At 39.5% G+C, this 20518-nt stretch overlaps 1 protein-coding gene across 3 annotated transcripts in view; it reads right to left on the bottom strand.

Annotated features, from left to right (window-relative positions):
• KPNA6 (karyopherin subunit alpha 6) overlaps nucleotides 1–20518 on the bottom strand; it is a 66581-nt gene that overhangs the window by 13780 nt on the left and 32283 nt on the right. For all 3 annotated transcript variants that reach the window (XM_007092406.3, XM_007092405.3, XM_042996290.1), the window contains exons 2-4: nucleotides 2313–2446; nucleotides 1326–1418; nucleotides 823–922 (exon numbers count right to left, since the gene is read on the bottom strand). In XM_007092406.3, coding sequence (XP_007092468.1) covers nucleotides 823–922; nucleotides 1326–1418; nucleotides 2313–2446 — 327 coding nt within the window. The remainder of the gene's footprint in view (nucleotides 1–822; nucleotides 923–1325; nucleotides 1419–2312; nucleotides 2447–20518) is intronic.

The following is a 20518-nucleotide window of genomic DNA, read 5'->3' as shown; positions in this document are numbered from 1 at the left end:
AAAGTCAGGAGAGATTTCGGCTGGTGCATTCACTGGGGTCGGTTTATCATCCTTCCTAGGTAGTCCTGACCGTCCTTATCAACATTTCCAAACTCCTTTTTGGTGAGGTGGTTTTCACAATAGTTGGTCATTTTTGAACTGTGTGATCTAGTTAGGATGCTAAAGAGAAAACCAATCCCTAATTTAGGTGTACTTGCCTTTGGCTTCCTGAAACTAAGCAAGCAAGTAATTAAGGAAAAGAAAGCCCAAGAAATGGGCAACCCTAGTCTAAATATTTCCCTTCTAAGAAGAGCATTCTTTTCTCGGCAGGACTGCTTCATTTACTGAGACAAGAAGTATTTTTCCTATCATACATCACATCTTTATTGAGTACAAACTATGTGCCAGTTCCAGGTACTGAGAACACTACAGTGAACAAAGTCAAATGTCTCTGCCCTTACAGAGCTTATGTCCTAACGAGGAGAGACTTTCTATTATATTAATAAGTATAATGGGGAAAAAAAAAGAGGTAGGGCAGGGTAAGATTAAGAACGCTGAGAGTGAAGGGGATCTGCTTTTTTATACAGGGCATCAGGGGAGGCTTGTTGAGAACCTAGAATATGATCATGCAAGTGGGGAGTCGTCACAGGTATCTGCAACCAGAGGATATCAGGCAGAGGGAACAGAGGGAACAAAGGTAAGAATGTGCCTGGCTTGTCCATGGAACACCAAAGCAGTATGACTAGAGTAGAACGAGTGAAGGGGAACAGCAAATGAGGTCAGTGAAAGGAAACATAAGGTTAAATCACGTAGGGCCTCCCTGGGGAAGACCAGGATTTGTACCTTTGGAGAGCAGTTTCCGGAATTTCTGTGTGGTTGCTAACTGTAGGTCAGAATCATCAGAAAAGAGCATCTCCACCATCTCTCGTGTGATCACGCTCTCCTAGAACATAAGACAGATTTAAGACTTGGCAAACCAACACTAGAGCTAGATATGAGCACACACCCCTGCTTGGCATCCTGCTTGTTAAAGAGTTGAGGGCAAGAGGATGGCATAACAGCAGGCTCAGGAGAAGGTGTTTGTTTAATTCATGGCTGCTTCAAGTTGGGATATTTGAATGATTCCTAACCTCTGAGGCAAATAAGGGCTTCCCTTAAAATGTTTTCTCAGGTGTCTCCATCACAGATGTAACCCTACTGATTCTTTAAGCCAACCAGCTACAAAAGGGCCCATGGAAGAAAGAGCTTAGCATGGTTGTTGCCAAAGCCACTGGATGATGTGAACTGCCTGTTCTGTACACGTTGGTACTTCCCAGGCCTTCCTGAAGCACATGTAAGGGCCTTACCCCAGTGGTAGAGCTCACATAGGAGTCCATGAGGAGACTGTCAAACATGGCGGCTTCTTCATTAATCAGCTCCACATTTCTCCGTTTAAAAAGCTGAAAGTAAAGAAAAGATATAGTGGTAAAACTACTCACTGTAATAAAGAAAACAAAGAATGATCCGATGTTAAATTATGTCAATAATTGCCAAGGAAATGCTAGGATAGTTGAGACAATGCCAAGCTTCATATATGGACATGGAAAGATATCTAAGCACTTGACTGTTTTATATCTAATTGTTTGACGTTTTTTAGAGAACATTCTCTTTTTTTTTTTAAAGTAGGCTCTATGCCCAAAGCAGGGCTTGAACTCATGATTCTGAGATCAAGAGTCATATGGTCTACCGACTGAGCCAGCCAGCCAGGTGCCCCTAAGAGACCATTTAAAGATTTCTGTGCCCTTTGTATAAAAGGTGATGGATATAAAAGGCTTTGAAGGAAAGGAGTAACAGTAAAGCAAGAGGGTGGGCACAAGCAGGTTAGGTGATAGCATCTAGACCGGGGCAAGGCACCAATCGGTTGGTGGTGTGTGGTGGAGCATAGCTGATAAGGCATTCATACAGTCTCAGTCCTAGGGAGACTTCCAGAGAATGGACTGAAGACATAGAAGTAAGGCAGTCCAGAATAGCTGATGAACCTCTTAAGGCGCCAGGCCTAATGCTGACTGTAGGGGTGAAGAAGAGAGAAGGCAACAAGGGGCTAGAACTAGAATGTTATACAGAAGACATACATGATGTCTACGTTGTTCTAAATTGTGGAAAAGGAGTAAGGGACTGGTTCTTTTCTTCGAAGCTTCCAACACTTCTCTATAATAAAGAAAGCTGGATGAGTGGCCCCAGAGCTAAGCTGTTTTCCCAAGGGGAAAGGAAGAATAAATGCAAGGAGCAGCCCAACCATGGCAGCTGGATCATTTCCCTGAACAGTATGTTTGAGCATATTCAGGTTAACCTACTTGTTGTTCCCGTTTCTGCTTCCGGAGCTGAATGCCCTCTTCCTCTCTTCTTCGTCTCATTTCCTCAGGGTTTAGGGCATTGTTCTTATAGCTCTTCATTCGATAATTGTCTTTCCCTGGGCTCGCCATGGTCTCTAGAAAAAGAGAAGATACAAATATAAAGGCTCTTAAGAGGACAGCATTTCCTTTTCACTGGGCTTCGGTTCCACCCGGCCTCCCAACTCCCCCTACTCAGGGGGACTGAAGCTCCTCGAGGAGGGCTGATAATCTCAATAACTTAACACCTGACATCTCATCTTTAAAACATGGACATAACTATTCCTACTTCAGAGAGTTGTGGGAGGGATTAAATAGGTTAATACTACTGTGAAGTATTAGAACGATGCTAGGCCATATGGTAAATGGTCACAAGTTATGATCCCTCTATGACAACAGAGAAAACTTGACTTGCTCAATAAACTTGAAAACATCTAATTCAGTGAGATACTGTTATCTTTAACGTCCACCATCTATCTTTCAAATTAAAAAAATTTTTTTTAATTAATTCTGTAATATTTGATAAAAACGAAGAGATGAAATATAATGTTACCAAGCAAAATAATACAATGAACATCTGTAAACCCACCACCAAATCTAAACTAGAACATTACCAATATGCCTGAATCTACTTGTGGGCTCTCATTCTATCACAGGCTCCTCCAGCCCCACCCCAACTCCAGGCAAAAGGAAAATGCTATCCTGAATGGCATGCATGTTGAGAAAACATCTGCCCAATATCTAAGTCTGAATAATAGTCTGTCATTCAGTCACGTGAAAATAGCGGCAATTAAAAAAAAAATTCTTGGATAGTTAACAAGTAGTGTTCTATTAATTACAGTGTTATATCAGCGTACAATATAGTGATTCAACAACTGTATACACTAGTTAGTGCTCATCAAGGTAAGTGTGCTCTTAGTCCCTTTCACCTATTTGACCCATGCCCCTGCCATCACTTCCTTTCTGGTAACCATCAGTTTGTTGTCTAAGTTAAGTCTGTTTTCCAGTTTGTCTCTTTTTTCCTTAAAAACAGTTTCAATTTATAAAGCGTCTAATTTAGCTAGTAACTTAATTACCACAGGCGATCTTCCTCCAGACACATTTTCAAAGGTTGGATTTGTCCTGTTGCATCAAGGACATAGCAATTTTTTTCCCCAACAGTGAGTGAGCTAGTGGCAAATATACAGACTACTAGTACACTTTGGTGCCACTGTGTTGATTTGTGCTAAGACACCAGAACTTTTCCCATCATTGCTTTTGTACTACTTTCGCAGTACAAATGTCAAAATAGTAAAAACAGCAAATAACATCTTTACAACTTTTTTCCAGCTATAGAGATATAAGTGATCTATAACTTGTTTTTTTTTTTTTTTTTAAGTTTATTTATTTATCCAGAGAGTGAGAGGAAAGGAGGGGCAGAGAGGGAGGGAGGGAATCCAGTGCAGGTTCCAGGCTGACAGCTCAGATCTCAAGAACGAGGAGATCATGACTGGAGCTGAAATCAAGAGTCAAATGCTTGACCGAAGGAGCAACGAACGCATGCGCGTGCACGCACTCGCTCTATCTACATATCTACCTACCTACCTACCTGTCTACCTAAGTAGGCTTAATGCACAGCACAGAGCTTAACATGAAGCTTGAACTCATGACCCTGAGATCAAGAATTGGATGCTTAACTGACTGAGTCACCCAGGCACCCCAAGAGAATACTAGCCAGCCTTTATTTTTCTCTTAGCAACCTTAAAGTATATAATACAGTGCTGTTAACTGTAGTCACAAGCTATACATTAGATCCCTTATTCACTTTACAACCAAAGTTTGTACCTGTTGACCACCTTCATCCATTTCCCCAATCCCACCCCTGGCAACCACCAATCTACTGTTTCTAGGAGTTTGGTCTTTTCAGATTCTACATGTACATGTATTTGTATTTGTCTTTCTTTGCCGCTTAGCTCGTTATTTAATTAATCTATTTTCATAATAGCCATCGTAACAGGTGTGAGGTGGTATCTCATTGTGGTTTTGATTTGCATTTCCCTGATGATTGGTGATGTTAAGCACTTTTTTCATGTACCTGTTGGCGATTCTATGCCTGCTCTGGAAAAACGTCTATTCAGGTCCTTTGCCCATTTTTAATTGGAGTACTTGGGGGTTTTTGTTGTTGTTGTTGTTGCTGAGTTGTATGGGCTCCTTATATATTTTGGATACTAACTCCTTATCAGATACATGGTTTGCAAATATTTTCTCCCATCTTATAGGTTGCCTTTTCATTTTGGTTCAAGCTTTCTTGTTTGATGTAGTCCCACTTGTTTATTTCTGCTTTTGTTGTGTTTTTGGTGTCATATCCGAAAAATCATTGGCAAGAACCAAGGTCTTATTTCCCATGTTTTCTTCTAGGAATTTTATAGTTTCAGTTTCTACCAATTAAGTCTTTGATCCATTTTGAATCAGCAGATAACATTTTATTTTTTTAAATTTTTATTTTCAATATATGAAGTTTATTGTCAAATTGGTTTCCATACAACACCCAGTGCTCATCCCCAAAGGTGCCCTCCTCAATACCCATCACCCACCCTCCCCTCCCTCCCACCCCCCATCAACCCTCAGTTTGTTCTCAGTTTTTAACAGTCTCTTATGCTTTGGCTCTCTTCCACTCTAACCCCCCCCCCTTTTTTTTTTCCTTCCCCACCCCCATGGGTTTCTGTTAGTTTCTCAGGCTCCACATAAGAGTGAAAACATATGGTATCTGTCTTTCTCTGTATGGCTTATTTCACTTAGCATAACACTCTCCAGTTCCATCCATGTTGCTACAAAGGGCCATATTTCATTCTTTCTCATTGCCACGTAGTACTCCATTGTGTATATAAACCACAATTTCTTTATCCATTCATCAGTTGATGGACATTTAGGCTCTTTCCATAATTTGGCTATTGTTGAGAGTGCTGCTATAAACATTGGGGTACAAGTGCCCCTATGCATCAGTACTCCTGTATTCCTTGGGTAAATTCCTAGCAGTGCTATTGCTGGGTCATAGGGTAGGTCTATTTTTAATTTTTTGAGGAACCTCCACACTGTTTTCCAGAGTGGCTGCACCAATTTGCATTCCCACCAACAGTGCAAGAGGGTTCCTGTTTCTCCACATCCTCGCCAGCATCTATAGTCTCCTGATTTGTTCATTTTGGCCACTCTGACTGGCGTGAGGTGATATCTGAGTGTGGTTTTGATTTGTATTTCCCTGATGAGGAGCGATGTTGAGCATCTTTTCATGTGCCTGTTGGCCATCCGGATGTCTTCTTTAGAGAAGTGTCTATTCATGTTTTCTACCCATTTCTTCACTGGATTATTTGTTTTTCGGGTGTGGAGTTTGGTGAGCTCTTTATAGATTTTGGATACTAACCCTTTGTCCGATATGTCATTTGCAAATATCTTTTCCCATTCTGTTGGTTGCCTTTTAGTTTTGTTGGTTGTTTCCTTTGCTGTGCAGAAGCTTTTTATCTTCATAAGGTCCCAGTAGTTCATTTTTGCTTTTAATTCCCTTGCCTTTGGGGATGTGTCGAGTAAGAGATTGCTACGGCTGAGGTCAGAGAGGTCTTTTCCTGCTTTCTCCTCTAGGGTTTTGATGGTTTCCTGTCTCACATTCAGGTCCTTTATCCATTTTGAGTTTATTTTTGTGAATGGTGTGAGAAAGTGGTCTAGTTTCAATCTTCTGCATGTTGCTGTCCAGTTTTCCCAGCACCATTTGTTAAAGAGACTGTCTTTTTTCCATTGGATAGTCTTTCCTGCTTTGTCAAAGATTAGTTGACCATACGTTTGTGGGTCTAGTTCTGGGGTTTCTATTCTATTCCACTGGTCTATGTGTCTGTTTTTGTGCCAATACAATGCTGTCTTGATGATTACAGCTTTGTAGTAGAGGCTAAAGTCTGGGATTGTGATGCCTCCTGCTTTGGTCTTCTACTTCAAAATTACTTTGGCTATTCGGGGCCTTTTGTGGTTCCATATGAATTTTAGGATTGCTTGTTCTAGTTTTGAGAAGAATGCTGGTGCAATTTTGATTGGGATTGCATTGAATGTGTAGATAGCTTTGGGTAGTATTGACATTTTGACAATATTTATTCTTCCAATCCATGAGCACGGAATGTTTTTCCATTTCTTTATGTCTTCTTCGATTTCCTTCATAAGCTTTCTATAGTTTTCAGCATACAGATCTTATACATCTTTGGTTAGATTTATTCCTAGGTATTTTATGCTTCTTGGTGCAACTGTGAATGGGATCAATTTCTTTATTTGTCTTTCTGTTGCTTCATTATTAGTGTATAAGAATGCAACTGATTTCTGTACATTGATTTTGTATCCTGCATCTTTGCTAAATTCATGTATCAGTTCTAGCAGACTTCTGGCGGAGTCTATCGGATTTTCCATGTATAATATCATGTCATCGGCAGATAACATTTTAATCTTCACTTCCCAGGTCCTCTGAAATATTGTGCAGATCACACTTTGAGAACTCTAAGGAATTAATTGCTGGGCTGTAGGCAGGTTAATGTTAAACTTGATGAACTAGTACCATGTTGCCTTCCATGTGATGCCAACATTTAAATTTTTTTTCATTTCATTAAGAGAAATTTTAATTTATATTTATATATATTTTTTTAATGTTTACTTAGTTTTGAGAGAGAGACAGAGCACAAGCAGGGAAGGGGCAGAGAGAGAAGGAGACACAGAATCTGCGGCAGAATCAGCTCTAGACTCTGAGCTGTCAGTGCAGAGCCCTATACAAGACCCGTGAGATCATCACCTGAACCAAAGTCGGACACTCAACCGAGCCACCCAGGCGCCACTTTATTTTTCAATATAATTTATTGTCAAGTTGGTTAACATACAGTGCTCTTGGTTTTGGGGGTAGACTCCCATGATTCATCACTTACATACAACACCCAGTGGTTGTCCCAACAAGTGCCCTCAATACCCATCACCCATTTTCTCCTCTCCCCTACCCGCCCCCCCATCAACCCTCAGTTTTTCTCTGTATTTAAGAGTCTCTTATGGTTGGCCTCCCTCTCTGTTTGAAACTATTTTTTCCCTTCCCCTCCCCCGATGGTCTTCTGTTAAGTTTCTCCAGTTCCACATGAGTGAAAACATGTATCTTTTTCTGACTTCTTTCACTTAGCATATCATCCTCCAGTTCCAAACATGTTGCAAATGGCAGGATTTCATTCTTTCTCACTGCCAAGCAGTATTGCATTGTATATATAAACCGCATCTTTATGTGATGTCAATTTATACTATCCTAGCAATACACAACAGGCTTCTGTTGATATATACCTTATTACCTGGAATTTTCACTTTTGCCAATCTACTCTGTATAGTAAGGTCTTTCACTGAGATAAGGATTTGCACATCCCAGATTACTAATGAGGTAAGATTTCATGTTTATTAGCTATGTTTCTCCTGTAAAAAATCCATTTGTGTATTTTGAATATTTTTCTATTGAATTATTAGCCCCTTTCCTATTAATTTGTAGCTCTTTAGATATTCTAGTTGTTAATCACTTGTTGGTTATGTGTGTTACATATATCTTCCAGCAGGGCACCTGGGTGGCTCAGTCACTTAGGCATCCGACTCTTGGTTTTGGCTCAAGTCCTGATCTCAACGGTTCACGAGTTCAAGTCCTGAATCAGGCTCTGTGCTGACAGTGTGGAGCCTGGTTGGGATTCTGTCTCCCTCTCTCTCTGTCCCTCCCCACTTGTTTTCTCTCTCTCTTTCAAAATGACAAACAAACAAACAAACAAACAAATAAATAAAGTGTCTTCAAATATCTTCCAGCAGTTTGAAGCTTTTTAGTTTTTTTGATTTTCACCTTATGGAGTTAACAAGAAGTTTTTCATTATAATGTAATTAAAAATGTTCTTTTATTCTTAACTTTTTGTTATTTAATAAATCCTTTAATGCTCCCAAAGTCAGAAAGATAGCTTCTTATGTCTTCAAGAGATTTTATTTATTTGGTATTATTTTTATTTTTCCAATTTATTTATTTTTGAGACACGGAGAGACAGAGCATAAGTGGGGGAGGGGCAGAGAGAGAGGAAGATCCAGAATCCAAAGCAGGCTCCAGGCTCCCAAAGAGTCCAATGCAGGGCTCGAACCCACAAACCGCTGAGATCATGACCTGAGCTCAAGGTGGAATGCTCTAAATGACAGAGCCACCCAGGCGCCTGCCTCTATGTCTTCTAGAGGTTTTAAAGTTTGCCTTTTACATGCAAATGTTTCATCTATGAATTTATGTCTATATATGAAATAGGGATTCAATTTCATTTTTTTCCATGTGGAAAATCAACTGTCCTAGCACGGTTTATTTACTATGCCACTCCTATCGTCAAGAAAATCACCCTCTGTGACCAAGTTTAGTGTTAGAATCTCTACTATTGGTCAATTTCTATCTTGCTTCAATCACATTTTTTTAAACATATATATTTTTTATAACGTTTATTTATTTTTGAGACAGAGAGAGACAGAGCATGAATGGGGGAAGGGCAGAGAGAGAGGGACACAGAATTGGAAGCAGGCTCCAGGCTCTGGGCTGCCAGCACAGAGCCTGACGCAGGGCTTGAACCACAGAGCACGAGATCGTGACCTGAGCTGAAGTCGGACGCTTAACCGACCGAGCCACCCAGGCGCCCCTAAACAGATTTTTTAAAATTAAAGTTTATTTATTTATTTTGAGAGACAGCATGAGCAGAGAAAGGGCAGAGAGGGAGAGAGAATCCCAAGCAGGCTCCACACTGTCAGCGCAGAGCCAGACGCAGGGCTTGAACTCACGAACCACGAGATCATGACCTGAGCTGAAATCAAGAGTCGGACACTTGACTGAGCCACCCAGGAGGCCCTTAACAGATTTTATCTTATTTATTTATTTAAACATTTATTTATTTTTGAGAGAGGGAGACAGAGTGTGAGTGGGGTCAGGGCAGAGAGAGAGGGAGACACAGAATCCGAAGCAGGCTCCAAGCTCTGAGCTGTCAGCACAGAGCCTGATGTGGGGCTCGAACTCATGAACCATGAAATCATGACCTGAGCTGAAGTCAGACGCTTAACCAACTGAGCCACCCAGCCGCCCCAACAGATTTTATTTTAAAGTAATCTCTAGACCAACATGGAGATCAAGCTTAACCCTGAGATCAAGAGTCACATGCTCTATCCCTCCAATATCCCAGTTTTTTTTTTTTTTAACGTTTATTTTTGAGACAGAGAGAGACAGAGCATGAATGGGGGAGGGTCAGAGAGAGGGAAACACAGAATCTGAAACAGGCTCCAGGCTCTGAGCTGTCAGCACAGAGCCCGACGCGGGGCTCGAACTCACAGACCACGAGATCATGACCTGAGCCGAAGTCGGCCGCTCAACCGACTGAGCCACCCAGGCGCCCCTATCCCAGTTTTTAAATAAAGTTTTAACAAATCTCTTCATTTGGTAGAGCTGGTCCTCCAATCATAAACCTTGAGAAGTGGGCTGGCTCTTTTTTGAGTTTCAGAAAATCTGTATCAGCTTGCCAAACCTTAAACAAATGCTATTGGGATTTAAATCAGAACTACTGTTACCAGTATTGAAATTCCATATTCACGAAATGAGGTCATGTGGGTCTTTCCCTCACCCTCCCTTTTTTGGTTTGATTTCCTTTTTATTACTATTATGTTTTTTTAAATGTTAATTTATTTTTGAGAGAGACAGAGCGTGAGTTGGGGAAGGGCAGAGAGAGAGGGAGACACAGAATCTGAAACAGGCTCCAGGCTCCGAGCTGTCTGCACAGAGCCTGACATGAGGCTCAAACCCATGAACGTGAGATCACGACTTGAAACGAAGTCGGATGCTTAAACGACTGAGCCACCCAGGAGCCCTTAGTTTGTTTTTGTTAATGCTACTCAATAGATTTAAAATTTTCTTCACAAATGGTGCGCCTGGGTGGCTCAGTTGCATCGGTTAAGCGTCCAACTTCAGCTCAGGTCATGATCTCATGGTTTGTGAGTTTGAGCCCCACTGTTAAATATTATCCAATCATTTTTCTGCATCTACTGAGATGATATATGGTTTTTCTCTTTAAAAGGCATAATGAATGAACTGAACTAAGATTCTTTTTTTTTTTTTTTTTTAGGTTTTTAAATTTTTTTTTTTCTTTTTGAGAGAGAGAAAGGGGGAAGGGACAGAAACAGTGGAAGTGAGGGAATCCCAAGCAGGCTCCACACTCATTGTGGAGCCCTACATGGGGGTCGATCTCATGAACCGTGAAATCATGACCTGAGCCAAAATCAAGAGCTGGACGCTTAACTGACTGAGCCACCCAGGTGCCCCAAACTATAGATTTCCTTTCCTTTTGAGAGAGAGAGAGAGAAAAATAACTAGTGGGGGAGGGGAGAGAAAGAGGGAGAGGTAGAGAATCCCAAGCAAGCTCTGCATTGTCAGTGCAGAGCCTGATGCAGGGCTTGAACCCATAAACCTGAGATCATGACCTGAACTGAAGTCAGGCACTTAATAGATTGAGCCATCCAGGTGCCCCAGACTACAGACTACCCATGATAAGCCCCACTTGGTCAGGATAAATTACACCTTTTATATACTGCTGTTTATGTTTTAATATTGTTTAGAATTTTTGTATCCTTATTCATGAGTGACAAAAGAAAAGTATAGGAGCTTCTCATATTATTCTTTGGTGTAATTATCAAAAGAAGTATCCCCTCTTTTCCTGTTTTCTGGAAGTAAGAAGAGTTAAATAACTTATTTATTAAAAATTTGGCAAAACTCCTACAGCAATTTCTTACTCAACACATCTCTGGAGGCAAGGGAAACAAAAGCAACAATGAACTATTGGGACCTCATCAAAAGAAAAAGCTTCTGCACAGTGAAGGGAACAATCAGCAAAACTAAAAGGCAACCGACAGAATGGGAGAAGATATTTGCAAGTGACATATCAGATAAAGGGTTAGTATCCAAAATCTATAAAGAACTTATCAAACTCAGAATACAAACAATCCAGTGAAGAAATGGGCAAAAAACATGAATAGACACTTCTCCAAAGAAGACATCTAGATGGCCAACCGACACATGAAAAACTGCTCAACATCACTCATCATCAGGAAAATACAAATCAAAACCACAATGAGATACCACCTCACGCTTGTCAGAATGGCTAACATGAACAAGTGAGGCAACAACAGATGTTGGCGAGGATGTGGAGAAAAAGGATCTCTTGCATTGCTGGTGGGGATGCAAACTGGTGCAGCCGCTCTGGAAACAGTATGGAGGTTCCTCAAAAAAATTAAAAACAGAACTACCCTACGACCCAGCAACCACATTACTAGGCATTTATCCAAAGGATACAGGTATGCTGTTTTGAAGGGGCACATGTACCCCAATGTTTATAGCAGCACTATCGACAATAGCCAAAGTATGGAAAGAGTCCAAATGTCCATCGATGGATGAATGGATAAAGATTTGGTGTGTGTGTGTGTGTGTGTGTGTGTGTGTGTGTGTGTGTGTATACATATATACATACACAATGGAGTATTACTCAGCAATCAAGAAGAATGAAATCTTGCCATTTGCAACTATGTGGATGGAACTAGAGGGTATTATGCTAAGCAAAATTAGTCAGAGAAAGACAAATATATGACTTCACTCATATGAGGACTTTAAGATATAAAACAGATGAACATAAGGGAAGGGAAGCAAAACTAATATAAAAACAGGGAGGGGGACAAAACATAAGAGACTTTTAAATATGTAGAACAAACAGAGAGTTACTGGAGGGATTGTGGGAGGGGTGGATGGGCTAAATGGGTAAGGGACCTTAAGGAATCTACTCCTGAAATTATTGTTGCACTATATGCTAACTAATTTGGATGTAAATTTTTATTAATGAATTAATTTAAAAAATTGGCAAGACTCCTCTGTAAAACCACTTAGATCTGGCATTTTCGTTGTGAGAACAGTCTTTGCTGCTAATTTAATATATGTCATGATTATAAGGCTAGTCAGACATCCTATTAGAGTCACTTTTATTAAGTTGTGTTATTCTAGGAATTTGTCTTTTCAATGGTGTGCATAAAGTTGTTAATGTTCTTTTTAATTTCCTTAGTTACTTGTAGTTCTTTTTTTTTTCATTTCTAATATTATTTGTATCCTCTTTTATTCTTTAGAAATCTTATGATTTGACTAATCTTAGTCTTCTGAAAGATCCAATTTTGCCTGTTAATCCTCTCTCTACTGTATGATTTCTTTCTCTTTACTACTTTTCTTTCTAAACTGTGTACCTAAGTCATTAATATTCAGACTTTGTATTTTGCTTATTATCTTCCTAAAAGTCTTTTTAATTTCCTTCAAAATAATATTTTCATTGTAATTCACTTCTGAATACCAAATTTCCCTTGGTTTTATTTGAACCATGAGTGTTTTTTTTAATCAGTAATGTTTGGGGACTTACTTTTCTGTTATTATTTCTTTAACAAAATTTTTTTTTAGTATTTATTTATTTTTGAGAGACAGAGCATGAGCAGGGAAGGGGCAGAGAGAAAGAGGGAGACACAGAATCCAAAGCAGGCTCAAGGCTGTGAGCTGTCAGCACAGAGCCTGACACGGGGCTTGAACCCATGAACCGTGAGATCATGACCTGAGCATAAGTCAGATGCTTAATCGACTGAGTTACCCAGGTGCCCCTCTGTTATTTATTTCTAATATAATTAATCACACCGTGATCAGAGTCTCAAGGATTCTTTTAAATTTACTGATCTTTCTTGAGTTATGACTGGGCTATGTCCTGATAAACCCACTGTTAAGATGATCCTGGTTAAGTTAAAAATACACTTAATACACGTAACCTACTGAATATCATAGTTCAGCCTAGCCTACCACAAATGTGCTAAGAATACTCTTTCAGCCTGTAGTTGGCCAAGCAAAATCATGCAGCACAAAGCCTATTTTATAGTAACATATTCACTATCTCATGTAACTTACTGAATACTACACTGAAAGTGAAAAAAGGAATGGTTGTATGGGTACAGAATGATTTAAGTTTATCAATTGTGTACCCTTGTGATCACGTGGCTGACTGGGAGCTGTGACTCACTGCTGCTGGCCAGGATTGGGAATGAGTATTGTACCATATGTCACCAGCCTGAGAAAAGATCAAAATTCAAAGTAATGCTTCAACTGAATGTGTTTCCGCTTTCATATCATAGTAAAGTTGAAAAATTGTAAGTTGAACCATCATAAGTCAGGAACCATTGGGGCACCTGGGTGGCTCAGTCGGTTAAGCATCCGACTTCACCTCAGGTCGTGATCTCACGGTTCACGTGTTTGAGCCTCACGCCGGGCTCAGCCTGCTTCGGATTCTGTATCTCCCTCTCTCTGCCCCTCCCCTCCTCATGCTCTGTCTCTCAAAAATAAATAAACATTAAAAAATAATAATAAGTCAGGAACCATCTATATCGAGATTTGCTTTTTCGGCTCAATATGTATACAAATTATGTAAGTGCCCCATGTGTGCTTGAGAAAAATCTGTATTCTTTAATAGTTGTGCATGGCATTCTATTAACCATATGTCCATTAAATCAAGTTGTTCACCTTGTTATTCAACTCTTCTATTACTTTACTAACTTTTTTCTTGACTTATCAACAGTAAATGTATCCATCTCACCCTGTAGTTTTATTTTGCTTTATATATTTTATGACAATTTTATTAGAGGTACATACATTTAGAACAGTCTGTCTGAACACCAGTTCCTGTTGTTGTTGTTTTTAAATTTTTTTTTTCAACGTTTTTTATTTATTTTCGGGACAGAGAGAGACAGAGCATGAACGGGGGAGGGGCAGAGAGAGAGAGGGAGACACAGAATCGGAAACAGGCTCCAGGCTCCGAGCCATCAGCCCAGAGCCTGACGCGGGGCTTGAACTCACGGACCGCGAGATCGTGACCTGGCTGAAGTCGGACGCTTAACCGACTGCGCCACCCAGGTGCCCCATGTTGTTGTTGTTTTTTAATTATTCCTTATAATTCCTTTTTGTCTTATTTTGTTAGGCATTACAAATATAGCTATCACTTCCATTCCAGCCATGGTGGAATAACAGGGATTGGATTTATCCTCCTGCTGTAAACTTGTTTCAGGTATTGGACACAAGGCACTGAAAATCTGTGATCCCCAAGAGGGTGAGCCCTAACGTATCTCCTTGGCTTTCTGCCTGGAGGCACGTTCTAGACCACTGAGCAGGAAGACGGTTACCAAAGAGCAAAGCAATCTCACTAGTTGAGGAAAGAGATCAAGGAGATTAAGACAGCTGGAAATTGTGAGGCAGAGTTCCAGAGAAGAGCAAAATACATGAAAAAAAAGCTCAGGAAATCTGCTTGGGGTTCCCTTAAATCTGGGATAGAGACTAAGGATGTACAGGTGTGAGGTGAAGAAGCTTCACGAGTCAGGCAAAGAGCAATGGGGAAGCTGTAAACTCAACAGTTCCCAGAGCTCACACAGGGCTGGAAAGCATTTGATGAATCAGAATGGAGATTCCTCACTGATCACTCAGGGCATACAGTGAACCCTAAAAAGGGCTATGCCTTAAGAGTAAGATCAAACTATCCCTAGAGGGGTGCCTGGCTGCCTCCATCAGAGTAGTGCGGGACTCTTGATGTTGCGGTCGTGAGTTCAAGCCCCACGATGGGTGTAGAGATTACTTAAATATATAAAACTTAGGGGGGGAAAAGTCCCTAGACAAGACTACTAACAAAGCTTCCAAACAACACTTCAACTGATCAAGTGGGCAGAATGTAACAACTACCTATAAGGCTCTACATCCTTCAAAAAAAAAAAAAAGACAATAAAAATTACATCAAAAATCCAATTAAAAACTTGTAGATATGCCAAGAAGCAGAAAAACATGACACACCCACAGAAAGAAGAAAAATCAATCGAGACAGACCAAAAATGATGCCACAGTGGCTCATGCGATGTTTATCAAATGCCTAATTTATCTGTAGCTGCATTCACAGGGGAAAAAGTGGGGGGTGAGGAAAGTTGACAAAAAACTTATGAAGAAACAAAGAGTGAAACATTTCCAAACTTGATCCCATAAACCCAAGAAATCATGATAAACCTTAAGAATGGTAAAAACAAAGAAAATCACACTAAGGGACATCATAGTCAAATTCCTGAAAACCAGTGATAACGAAAATCTTAAAAACAGCTAGAATGACTCATTACATGCAGAAGACCAAAGATAAGAATGACCTGACTTCCTGTCAGAAACTATGCAAGTCAGGGAGCCTGGGTGGCTCAGGTGGTTAAGCAACTGACTCTTGGTTTCAGCTCAGGTTCAAGCCCCACATTGGGCTCGGGCTCCATGCTGGCAGTGTACAGCCTGCTCAGGATCCTCTCTCTCCCCCTTGCTGTCTGCCCCTCCCTCCCCTACTCTCTCTCTCTCTCTTTCAAAATGAATTAACTTAAAAAAAAAAAAAAAGAAACTATGCAAGTCAGAAGATAATGAAATACGAAATTGTATTGAAGGAAACCTGTCAAACTAGAATTCTATACCCAATGAAAATACTTTCAAAAAATGAAAATGAAATAGGAATCGACTTCTTCAAACAAAACCTGAGACTTTGTCTCTAGCAGACAGGCATTGAAGAAATACTACAGCTGGAGTGCCTGGGTGGCTCAGTTGGTTAAGTGTCCGACTTGGGCTTGTGTCATAGTCTCACAGTTTGTGAGTTCGAGCCCCATGTCAGGCTCTATGCTGACAGCTCAGGGCCTGGAGCCTGCTTCGGATTCTGTGTCTCCCTCTCTCTCTGCCTCTACCCCACTCACACTCTGTCTCTCTCTCAATTGAAAATAAATAGAGGCACCTGGGTGGCTCAGCTGGTTGAGCGTCTGACTTCGGCTCAGGTCATGATCTCCCAGCTCGTGGGTTCGAGCCCTGTGTCGGGCTCTGTGTTGACAGCTCGGAGCCTGGAGCCTGCTTTGGATTCTGTGTCTCCCCCTCTCTCTGCCCCTATCCCACTCCCATTCTGTCTCTGTCTCTCTCAAAAATAAATAAACATTAAAAAAAATTTTTTTAAAGAAATACTACTTTTAAGTAGAAGGAAAATTATGCCAGATGGTAACTCAGATCTTCACAAAAGGAAGGATACTAGAAATGGTAAACATGTAAGTACATATAAAATAAAGTCTTCCCATTAAGAAACTTCTTTAAAGGTAATAAACCAATAATGGAGATAAACAGGGAAGTATGGCCCATTTGAAGGGACAAAATAAATTGACAAGAAACTATCCCTACTACTAGAGATAGTAGACAAAGACTTTCAAACGACTGTCTTAAATACAAAGAACTAAAAAAAAAAAAAAAAAAAAGACAAACAACTAAAGGAAATCAGGAAAGCAATCCAGAACAAAATGAGAACAACAAATAGAGAAAGAATCAACCAGAGGTTCTGGAGTTGAAGGGCGTCTGGTTGGCTTGGTTGAGAGGAGCATGTGACTCTTGATCTCGGGGTTGTGAGTTTGAGCCTTATGCTAGGTGCAGAGATTACTTAAATTAATTAATTAATTAAAACAAAAGGCAGTTCTGGAGTTGAAAAGTAAGTAAAGTTAGTTGAAAAATAACTAAAATGAAAAATTCACTAGAGGGGCTCAATAGCACATGTGAACAAACAAGAGGACCAACAAACTTGAAGACAGGAACACAAATTATGTACTCTGAGGAGAGGAAAGAGTGAAAAGTAACAGAGCCAATGGAGTCCATGGAATTCCAACAAGCATATCCAAAAAGTATTACGGGAGTCAAAGAAACAGAAAAGAAAGGGACAGAAAAAATTTAAGAAATAATAGCAGAAAACCTCCCAAATTCAATGTAAAACATGAATCTACCCATAAAAATATTCAATGAATCCCAAGGAGGATAAATTCAGATCTACATCTAGTCACATAATCAAACTACTGAGAGCCAAAGACATAGAGAATCTTGAAAGCAGCAAGGGAGAAGTGACTCATCACATACAAGTCAATTTTCCATTAGAAACCATGAAGGCCAGAAGGCATTGGGATGACACATTTAAAGAACTGAAAGGGGGGGAGAAAGCCAAAGAATTCTACATTTGACAGAATTGTGCTTCAAAAACAAGGGAGAAATTAAGACATTTCTAGATAAACAAAAGCTGACAGTGTGTGTTACCATGAGACCTGCTCCACAAGAAATGCTAGAGAGAGTCCTTTAAACTGAAAATGAAGTGAAATGAAAGGACACTACACAGTAACTTGAAGCCAATAAAGGTAACTATATGGGTAAATATAAAAATCAGTATTATTGGTTTGTAACTGCTTTTTATCTCCTACATGATTTAAAGAACAAGTGTATAAACTAATTACAAATTTATGTATGTTACTGGGCATATAATGGGTACGTGTAAAGAGGTAATTTGTGTGATGGCAACAACATAAAGGGGGAATTGGAGCTGTACAGAAACAGATTTTTTGAAGTTGGTACCAATTCAAACTATATAGCTATAAATTTAGAATGTTAAATGTAATCCCCATGGTAACCACACCATCTAAAAAAATACATATACAAAATAGAAATAAAAAATAAACACGAAAGGAAATGAAAAGGGAATCAAAACCATTCACTACATAAAATTAAACTAAACACATAAAATTAAACTAAACACAAAAGGCAGTAACTGGAGGAAGAGGGGGACAAAAAAAGTAGAAGACCTAAAGAAAACAAAGAATAAAATGCCAGAAGTCCTTCCTTATCAGAGTAATATGTGTAAATGGATTAAACTCTTAAGTTATTATATGCTGTCTACAAAGACTTACTGCATATCCAAAGACACGAATGGGTTTAAAGTAAAAGGATGGAAAAAAATATTTCAAGCGGGGCGCCTGGGTGGCTCAGTCGGTTAAGCATCCGAGTTTGGCTCAGGTCATGATCTCACAGTCTGTGAGTTTGAGTCCCGCGTTGGGCTCTGTGCTGACAGCTTGGAACCTGGAGCCTGCTTCAGGTTCTTGTGTCTCCCTTTCTCTAACCCTCCCTGTTCATGCTCTGTCTCTCTCTGTCTCAAAAATAAATAAACATTAAAAAAATTTTTTTAAAAATATTTCAAGCATATGGTAGCCAAAAGAGAGCTGCAATAGCTAACCAATATCAGACAAAAAACCTTAAGTCAAAAACTCTTATGAGAGATCAAGGACGACATTATATATTGACAAAACGGTCAATTCATTAAGAAGATATAATAATTATAAAACATATATGCACCAAAACAGAGTCCCAAAATATATGAAGCAAACAAACATGGTCAGAAGTGAAGGGAAAAATAGTTCTACGATAGTTCTTGGAGACTTCCATACACCACTTTCAATAATGAACAGAATACTTAAATAGAAGATTAATAAGGAAACAGAGGACTTCAACAACATTATGAATCAGTCAGACCTAAAAAGACATAGAACACTCCACCCAACAATAGCAGAATATACCTTCTCGAGTGTACATGGTACATTCTCCAGAACAGACCATGTTAGGCCACAAAGAGTCTCAATAAATTCTCAATAAATTTGACCATACAGAATGAAGCTAGAAATTCAGAAATATGTGGAAACTAACAACATACTCTTAAATAATAAAGTTGGAAGACTCACACTTCCTGATTTTATAACTTCCTACAAAGCTACAGTAATCAGAATAGTGTGGTACTGGGATAAGGATAAACATACAGATAAATAGAATAAAATTGACAGTGTAGAAATAAATTCATACATCTATGGCCAACCAAATAATTTTGATAAGAGTGTCAAGTCCATTCAACGGAATAAGAATACTCTCTTCAAAAAATATTACTGGGACAACTAATATCTAAAAGAATGAAGTTGGACCCCAGGCTTACACCATACACAAAAATTAACTCCAAATGGATCAACAACCTAAATATAAGCTAAGACCATAAAATACTTAGAATAATACATAGAAAAAAAAATTTTATGGCCTTGGATTTGGCAATAGATTCTTTTACTATGACATCAAAAACACAAGCAACAAAAGACATTAACAAGAAAGTGAAAAGACAACTTACAGCATGGGAAAATTATTTCCAAGTCATGTATCTGGTAAGGATTTAATATCAAGAATATACAAAGAATTTCTACAGTTCAACAACAAAAAGACAACCCAATTTAAAAATGGACAAATAATTTGTATACATTTCTCTAAAGAAGATACATAAATGGCTAATATGCATATGGAAAGATGCTCAACATAGTCTTGAGAAATGCAAATCAAAACTACAATGAAGGGTGCCTGGGTGGCTCAATCGGTTAAGCTTCCAACTTTGGCTCAGTTCATGATCTTGCAGTCCATGAGTTTGAGCTCCATGTCAGGCTCTGTGCTGACAGCTAGGAGCCTGGAGCCTGCTTCCAATTCTGTGTCTCCCTCTCTCTCTGCCCCTCCCTGATCATGTTCTGTCTCTGTCTCAAAAATAAACAAACATTAAAAAAAAAAAAAATACAAAAAAAAAAAAAAAAAAACTACAGGGGTGTCTGGGTGGCTCAGAAGGTTGAGTGTCTGACTTTTTGGCTCAGGTCATGATCTTGCTGTTTGTGAGTTCGAGCCCCGCGTCAGGCTCTGTGCTAACAGCTGAGCCTGGAGCCTGCTTCTGATTCTGTGTCTCCCTCTCTCTTTCTACGCCTCCCCTGCTGTGCTCTCTTTTTCTCCCCAAAATAAATAAACGTTAAAAAAAAAAAACAAACCCAAAACTACAATGAGATTTGATTTCATGCCTAATAAATAGCTATAATAAAGACAAAAGAAAACAAAATACCAAGTGTTGGCAAGGATGTGGAGAAATTAGCATCTGGTGCATTTCTGGTGGGACTGTAAATTCTACACTTTTGTATATCTAAAAAAATTGAATGGGGCGCCTGGGTGGCTCAGTTGGCTAAGTGTCTGACTTCAGCTCAGGTCATGATCTCACGGTTCGCTGACTTTGAGCCCAGGGTCACTGCACTGACAGTGAGAGCCTGTTTGGAATTATCTCTCTCTGCCCCTCCTGTTGTGAGCTCTTTCAAAATAAACCAAAAAAAATTTTTTAAAAAGCTAAAATGGTGAGTTATATTTTACCAAAATTAAAAAAAAATTTTTTTTA

This window comes from Panthera tigris, chromosome C1 (assembly GCF_018350195.1).
Source record: "Panthera tigris isolate Pti1 chromosome C1, P.tigris_Pti1_mat1.1, whole genome shotgun sequence".
NCBI lineage: Eukaryota > Metazoa > Chordata > Mammalia > Carnivora > Felidae > Panthera > Panthera tigris.
The sequence above is the reverse complement of the archived record's forward strand: the minus strand, read 5'-3'. Positions and strand labels throughout refer to the sequence as shown.